Below are 9124 nucleotides of genomic sequence, written 5' to 3'. Positions count from 1 at the left end.
GTGGACGGGTCCTGCAGCCCCCAGAGGCAGACACCAAATACACGAAACAAAACGGCCGCCACGCGGCCATATTGGATCGAATCACAAAAATCGATGTGCATATGTATGACATAGGGAGTAATCCTTGTATAAAATGTGAATGAAATCGCTCCAGGCATCTCTGAGATCTGCGTGAACGGACCCTCGCACGGACATGACCTATAAGTGCCTCCGGAAGATGTCCATGGGGACTAATAAAGTGGGAGACAGAAACGGAGCAGAGAGGAAAACAATAGTGTGTAAGCAGCAATTGTTATCATTTATTACTTTTCACTCATAATTGCCGTTTATAAACTACATAACACGAACATGAAACTCGCAATCTTGCATCCATATTGTCAATCAAAGTAAAACATGCTGAAAATAATTACAACAGCATGGATTCAAAATAACATTATTTTTTCTACAAAAATAACAATATTCTTCAGAATTCAATTACAACAACCAACACTTTACACAATTGAAGGGCCAGATATTGTGAATGAAAACAGTTAAATTAGCGTTGTTCGCATGCACATAATTTGACTGGGACCTGGCCAGGCATAAAATTATCCTCTTTTATTCCTTTGGTCTGTGCCTACACTGGATCATTTGAAGAAGGTGCCTGGCTCAGAGTCAACACACTCGCTACATTAACAGTCTGTGACCTGTAACTACCTCAATTCAAATCATATGCTAACAGTGAGGCCATGCCTCAACTTGAACCACAATCAATGCAATATGTTAACACAAAATTACAGGCCGGCTGGAATTATTTGTCTGACCTAAACCATCTTCACAACCCGAACAAAAACGGTCCGAATCTGGACTGAGCTGGCGTGTCCATGTGGATCATTTTTGTGCCGTCTTAAAACCTACACCAACTCAGGTCCGAGTCAGATTGTCTTGTGTGAACTCCAATGTTGCCCAGGTTGATAAGCTTTCAATGTTAGAGCCCTGAAAAGTCAACCACTGCAGAAACACACAAGATATTATCCAAACTGGAAGATTGCAATCCAGGAAATTCTCGATCGGATCAAAACTCACAGCATACAGCACCTATATGTAGTAACCTGGCAAGGCCATCAGGGTCAAAACCTCACAGCTGAATCCCAACCAATAAAAAGAGTGGTTAAATAACAGAGCTGAGATACAACTCCTCCTCAACACACAGTAGAGTTCACAAAACACTTGCACATATATACACGCTATCGTACATAGAACACAAACTTGACTGTTGTCAGCCGTAATAGGATGATGTTGTAACCTCCACAAATGTAATAATCTCCACAAATGTAATATCAACCACAATTGTAATAAAATCAACCACAAATGTAATAAAATAGTCAACCATTAATGTAACAACCCGCAACCACAAATGTAATAAACAAATTAACCATAAATGTAATAAAATTCAACCATAAATGTAATAAACTTGAATTGCATATGTGATCATTTGTTTATCAATGCCCTGAGTAAATAATAACTTTAATAAGACTGAAACTAGGTTTCCTTTCTGAAACACAGAATAGAATACTTTGAGAACGCTATCAGAAAACGGCGAGGTACTGATCAAACCGTTATATAATGGAAGTGGAACAGCAGTTCCAGACACTGATAATTACATAATAAGGAAGCGTCAAAATAACTCGTCAACCAGTGATACCTCACAAAGTTTATGACAGACGACTCAGAACAAATAACAGAGAAATATAAAACCTTATAACAGAAACTTACGACACAAAACATGTTGACGAGAACATATATTTCAATCTAGTAGAAAACAATACGAACACTACCTTGAACACAGTAGAACAAAATTAGACATCCTGGCATCCCTAGTGAAGGAACAAACTTCAAGTGGGACAACATAGGAATACAGACAATCTATCGATTATTCCACACAATTTATCCACTGAAGACGAATTTGAGGCGATTGATTAAAAAAGTACGGCAATTTTCGAAAAACCGGCGTTAAAGGATCGTAGTGTTATACAGTCTTCCCCACTCTGGAGTAGAGACTGCACTGACGTTCAGATTACAGCTGTGTCTAGCCATGGCCAATCAGTTCTGTACACAAAACAGGGAAACGCAAAATACACTTTCAAATATGCAAAACACACTAAACGCAAACAATTAAGACATGAATAATGTGTGGAGTTGCTTTCCTTATTACATAGATCAATATTTAAGGGCTAATTCCTCAATTGCGACGACAAAATAGATTTATTACATTTATGGTTGACAAGTATTACATTTATGGGTGATTTTTTTATTACATTTATGGTTACCATTTATTACATTTGTGGTTGGTGTTTTTATTACATTTATGGTTGATTTTTGTTACATTTATGGGCGATATTACATTTATGGGTGCATTTTATTACAATTGTGGTTGATATTACATTTGTGGAGATTATTACATTTGTGGAGGTTACAGATGTACTCGAGCTCCTCCGGGCAGTTAACTTTTCAGATTTGTCAATCTGAAAACTCGTCAGCGAAGACAATGAAGCTGCTGTTATCAGAAGCTGTGCGCTCCAACCGAGTAAAGTGATGTAAAAATAACAATACAAAAATTACAATATAATGATGAATTAATTGGGTAAAACACATGCAATTGAAGAGTGATCCAATCAAATGATTCAATTAAATTTGATAAATTAACAAGGAAATTTAAATTTGGTGTGTTTATGTAAGCTATTCAATTGAAATTACAACAAAATGAATCTTACATAATGCATAGTGGGGAATGTATCATAATGGATGTGAAGCTTTGTTTCATATTTCAGTGAGTGAAAGACAGGTGCCTACCTTAACCTTCACAGCAAGGTAGAAAGTGCCGAGGGGATAGATATTCGAACTGTCAGTCTTTTACAAAACGGTTTTGGTCTAACACTTGTGGGGCTCGTTTTGAAGCCCATGCTATAGGTAAAGTCTTCCCCGGCAAATATCGTTGGGAAATTTGAGAGCGAAAGGGCATTGTTAAAGAATACTGGATCCCACGCAGAACAATTTTACAAATTAACATAATCCTAGGGGTCCCATTTTCTATTTTTTCTTAGAGGACACCAAAGAAAGACATATTAATCCTTTGAGCACCAAAATATTTTTGCTGCCTCTATAAAATGTAACCCAGACAATTTTTTAAAGATTTTTTTCAAAATTTTGATCAAAAACTGTATCTAATGAAAAGTGATTTCCATCTGGTCCAAAATTGTAAGACAAATTTTTTAAATTAATAAAAATTGGTAAAAATTTTGCACTAAAATTTTGGAGGGTAAATTTTCAGTACTCAAAGGGTTAATTTTGTAAATACAATTTGGTCTAGTACTCTTCAAAGCCCAAACTCAGATTCCTAAACCTATTTACCCCTAAATCCCTGTAAAATGGTTTACAATTCCTATTGGCGACAATGGGTTTCGGCCAGACTATGGCAGTGAAAGGGTTAAGTTGAAGCATAGACTTTAAAAACGGATGGTTGAAGTTACATCGAGCAAATGCTAACAATCGCGGCGTAGTACATGTAAGTGTGTAATATTTCAGTAATTCTGCATGGTTATTGTCAATGTGAATGACATGGAATGGGATTGATGAAATAACACTGTGAGCTTGCATTGTTTTGACGTTGCGTAAAAGATGAGCGCATCTCTCATGCAATGTTGAAGTTTTAACGGAGCACCATGACAACAAATTACCATCCCTTTGTTGCAGCATGTGCCGTTTTGATCCGAAAATGATCAGAAAAATCTGTAAATTGTTTTGATTACTTGTATTTCCAATATTCCAACTCTTGTCATGTCAAATAATATGACATGAAACGTTTTACACTTATCTTTTGTAAAAATAAATTACAACAGAGAACATTAATTGCAAATTAATACCATGGTTTGTTTCTCGAGATCTCACACAAAGAAAATAATCACGTTACTCATTTAAAATTTTAATGAATATTTCAAAAATGGATTTTATCAGACCAACAAGCTAGCGTATATTTAGCCCCTAGCTGCATGGCTCTTTGAATCAACAACAAACTCTATTTGAAATCGTGTTGCTATGTTGGATAAACATGACCTATGACATGAAACGGCATTGCACTGACATTTGGCTAAAAGAAATCAAAAGTGGGAAAATGCCCAGAGTAAAATAAGTACCACATTACATACAAACTTAAACTGCAGCAAACTGCAGCATCATTACTTAGAATTTAAGCGAATTTTTTGTCAGTCATTCTCACTAACTGCTGCATACAACTCGCTGATTGGTTTCCATGGAAGAAAAGAACTGGAGATAGCCACATTTATATTTTCAAGTCAATCAACCACAATCATCTATTTTTTCAGAACAATGCTGGAAAGGATAATCTCCCATCCTTTTTCCTTTTTTTGCACTCAAATTAACATCTTTTTTAATGTGCACTCAAATTTAAAAAATCTAATTAAATTAAAATTATTTTAATTTTACAAGAAAAATAATTTTTACTCCCGAGGTAAGTTCTGCAAAATGAGATTGACAGTGATGTAAAATATATACAGCTTAGAGATGAGTAAAATTTACATATTATTATCATTATTGATTTGATGCAAGCCGTTCCTGGAATAGCAAATCTAAACACAGCAGTATTGCAATGATCTTGGAACTAACTCTGAAGGTTTACAAACTATAGCGTTTTGAGGTATCTCTACTCTGAAAGGCAACATACATTTGTACCACTTTGAAATCTTCGACATGAGAGCCTGTCAGATGTTCTTGTCATGGATTGCCTATTTCTTAGCATTCTACAGTGCATTAATTACCCGAGACTAAAGTACAGTGTAAACATTACCTCTACCGGCAGTGTGAGGGCAGAATTCTAAACACTGACAATGGAACAGCGTTTTCCTGACATCAAATGACTCACTGTTCAACGCAAAGAAAAGCAAAAAACAAAATGCCAAAGAATGACATTTAGTCACTCTACTCATGTTCACCAAACACTCGCAAAAACTGTTTAGAGAACTGTGTACATGCTTAAATTGGACAGATCAGGCAATTAGTGAAACTGATCTGAGGTCTGATGGGTCAAAGGTTAAAGGTTATAACTGTGGTAACTCTTGAAATAAAATCATACCTGATTACTGAGTCATCTCATAGCACACAAAAATTATTTGTGAACGTAATAGACAAAGAAATTATTGAATTGAACGCAACCAACCAAAGGTGATTGGTTTGTAATTGACACATTATCAACCTAATTGCACACAGTTATAAACTCAATCACTGAAATTTGTACACCAAAATTATTAATAAAAGTATTGCATTAAAATCTGTGCATATGATGGGTAGGCCCATCTGTGTACATGAATGTACCGTCTACAAATCTTCAAATGTCATTACCTGAATAATTGAAATTTCATTTAAGCTGTGAGTTGATTAAAATAGAACATGGAACTTTAAAAACAAAAATAGAAGACAATTTCTTCAATCGTTGATAAGGAGAATAACTTGAAATTGCACATTGCATTGCATTGTGTAAGCTGTGCCTCATCTGTTTTGCTTGGTTTCTCTTGACACAGGGATATAAGGTCTTGCCACTGATACCGCAATCTGATTGGCTGTTTGCTTGTTTTGCTGTTGTTAAACAAACCCTGATTGGTTGTCAGGTCACAAGCTGATGAAATGCCTGGATGTAAGCAAGTCTATACATCTTCTTTTCCATCAACTCTCAAACATGGCAGTAGACCTAGTCTCTGCACGAGTATGAAAAAAAAAGGGGAAAAAAGCGAATATAGGTAAAAATAAATTATGTCCATCACGGTTTTCAAGTAAAATTTCCCACACTCAGACATGCTATACAAAGACACAGCACACACAAGTAGACACATACAGACATACAAACCTTGGTGATGCCTGAAAACTTGCTGAAGCACCAAGGAGCTACCTACACCAAAACTGTTTGTTTGAAATTTGCCAACTACTGTAATTACAGTCATGTTTATGGCCCTTAGGGTGACCTACCAGTAGACTAGAAATGCATTTCACAGAGAACAAGGGGTGCTTTTTGAAAAAGTCACCATTTGTTCACATCAGGTTAGCTCTAGTTTAAGTAGAAAGTCATTACTTAAATTCTATAGAGTGGAGAGTGCTGTCTTCAACCTCTGGAACAATATTCACTCCTGTAACATTTTATTTGGCCTGGACCTAAATTGTCACATTATTTGCATATTATGCCTCTGACCCAAAATTATGTCATCACATGATTTGCATATTATGCCTCTGACCCAAAATTATGTCATCACATGATTTGCATATTATGCCTCTGATCCAAAATTATGTCATCACATGATTTGCATATTATTCCTCTGACCCAAAATAATGTCATCACGTGATTTGCAGATTATTCCTCTGACCCAAAATTATGTCATCACATGATTTGCATATTATTCGTCTGACCCAAAACGATGTCATGAAATGATTTGCAAATTATTCCTCTGATCAAAATTTGTCATCATGTTATTAACGCACTATTCTTTGACCTAAATGCTGTCATCATATTGTTTGTACAATATTCCTGTGACATACACTGGTTCATCACATTATTTACGCATTCCTATGACCTAAAATGATGTCATGGCATCCTTTGAATATTGTTCCTCTGACCCAAAATTATGTCATCACATGATTTGCATATTATTCCTCTGACCCAAAATTATGTCATCACATGATTTACATATTGTTCCTCTGACCCAAAATGTCATCACATGATTTGCATATTATTCCTCTGACCAAAATTTGTCATCACGTTAATTACGCACCATTCTTCAACCTAAATGCCGTCATCATAATGTTTGTGCAATATTCCTGTGACCTAATGACTGTGACTGGTTCATCACATTATTTACGCATTCCTGTGACCTAAAATGATGTCATGGCATCATTTGTATATTATTCCCCTGACCCAAAATTCCAGAGATTTGTCCAGTTGAAATTTCTAGTGACATGCACATAATTTGCATATTATTCCTCTGACCCAAAATCATGTCATCACATGATTTGCATATTATTGCTGTGACCAAATATTATGTCATCACATCATTTACATATTATTATTGCAACCTGAAATTTCATAAAATTATTTGCGAATTATTCTTGTCAAGGGAAACTATCATAACATTATTGGCACATTATTTCTGTTAGCTGGAGTTATTTCATCACACTCACCACATACCACTAGAAATCATGTCACGAGGTTTATTATTACATTTTTCCAGAATGTAGAGGTTATGTAGGGACATTCACTGATCAACCATATCTCATCGTGTATTCCATCTTTCAATATTTCAAAAGCATCTTACCACAGCTCTTTGCGTAAATGCATCGTATCTTACCTTGATTTGACATTTGTATTTCAGATGTCTGTATCTGACGTGAACTCTGTTGGGAAAATGAGATAAAGATTAAACTGCAGAATCACAGACGAATCTCATACACTCACTTAGGACTTCATTAACTGCTTATCAAACTGATCTTTCAAATTTAGTCGCTGCTTCATTTAAAAGGTTAATGAGATAAATCTGAGGTGAGTTTGATGCGACTGAAATGAAACACCAAATGAAACTGAATTCTTACTGAAGAAAAAAGACGACAAGGGAAAATTGAAATGCAATTTTTGCAACCAGTCATAGAAAAACTACATCTTTGAGTGGCCTGTGTTTACTAGTCTTTGTGTTTGAATAGATCATGCAGCCAGTGTCTGCCTTTCTGAAGGATCTACGATCTGTGTATGCTAGTAATATCTATGTGTATGTATACATGTCTGTGTGCAATGTACTTCAGCGTGTGTCTGTGCAATGAATAGAATATCAAACAGCATGATTTTGAAAAAGATTAAAAAGATGTGATCTTGAACCAGTGGCTGATAAAAGTAAGTTCATCAGACTCACCGGCCATTGTGCTTACTTACAGTAAATAGTAAAAAACCAAATAACACAAAACAAATATATTATTTAAATAAATAAAAAAATGTGTTTCACAAGAGAGTGGTAGTGGGTACTGATGCATAGGAAATACAGGAGACGGTGCCATCTTGTAGCTGGCATACTTTCTAAAAACAACTTTCAATTCAAAACCCAACTTCACTACCAGTACTGTCCACACTTCAGTTGGGGAAATAATTGACTAGCAGAAGAAAATGAATAGGATGCAGAGAGCAAATATCACTCAGTCACCCTTTCAACACAAGAATTTGGGTTTTCCCACCATTAACCCCTTCACCACATGGTTTGTCCCAATCCATTGATTTCTATGGTAAAGTTGGACCTGTATACAGGGAACTGGGGGTGAAAGGGTTAATTTCAATGGGATGGGTGGATCTATACTCAGGCACATAGGGGTGGAATGTTTTCTGGTGAAAAGAAATATCTGCTGGACAGAAATCTGTCTGCCAATTCAACTATACACACACTGTATCACCTTTTGATATTTGTTGTGTCTGCGTCTGTGATTAATCTCCAGCAGGGCAAATTTACACATAGCACCCTTGTGGGATATACCGGTCAAATGTTTCAAATACAGACAAGCTGTGTGTTGCAATTTCTCAATATTCTCTCTAACGTAACAAATGGCTCTCATAGGAGACGCGGACGCCCTAGGCTGTCACAGAAATGGTGATGAAAAGGCCACTGGTGCAGAGGTAGCGTTCACTCAAAACTCAAATTGGTTGTCGCTGTTCTTTGTACAAAGCTAACTACATGACATCACATATGCCAACTGGTCAACTAGACTGCCCCCTAGTGTCCTGCCTTGTAATAACTCTGACACATCCATAATCACTGTTATGGCAGCATCTGGAATTCTACCTCTGATGAGAACCAAAGAAAGTATTCTTCACAATTTCTTACACTATGCAGTCTACCATGGAAATTTCTCACAAGATTTAGAAAAGCAATTTTGCTTCTTTCTTATATCTGAGGTCTGAGTTAAATGGGCTTCTTATCTGTCCAGCATGCAGAATTAGTTCATAAATGAGGCTGATTACCACATGAATTTTCATCATTACATGAGAAACAATTTTAATAAGATTGACGATATTAAATTTGACAAACTAGGTAAATGTTGTTAAAACAGA

At 36.0% G+C, this 9124-nt stretch overlaps 1 protein-coding gene across 1 annotated transcript in view; it reads right to left on the bottom strand.

Annotated features, from left to right (window-relative positions):
* Positions 1–277: 277 nt before the first annotated feature.
* The window catches only part of LOC139118981 (alkaline ceramidase 3-like), a 32133-nt gene continuing 23286 nt past the window's right edge, over positions 278–9124 (bottom strand). The window contains exons 9-11 of the mRNA XM_070682582.1: positions 7386–7431; positions 2465–5747; positions 278–1285 (exon numbers count right to left, since the gene is read on the bottom strand). Coding sequence (XP_070538683.1) covers positions 5697–5747; positions 7386–7431 — 97 coding nt within the window. The 3' untranslated portion in view covers positions 278–1285; positions 2465–5696. The remainder of the gene's footprint in view (positions 1286–2464; positions 5748–7385; positions 7432–9124) is intronic.

The sequence above is a fragment of the Ptychodera flava genome, chromosome 19, assembly GCF_041260155.1.
Source record: "Ptychodera flava strain L36383 chromosome 19, AS_Pfla_20210202, whole genome shotgun sequence".
Lineage (NCBI taxonomy): Eukaryota > Metazoa > Hemichordata > Enteropneusta > Ptychoderidae > Ptychodera > Ptychodera flava.
This window is presented reverse-complemented; position numbering and strand designations above follow the sequence as displayed.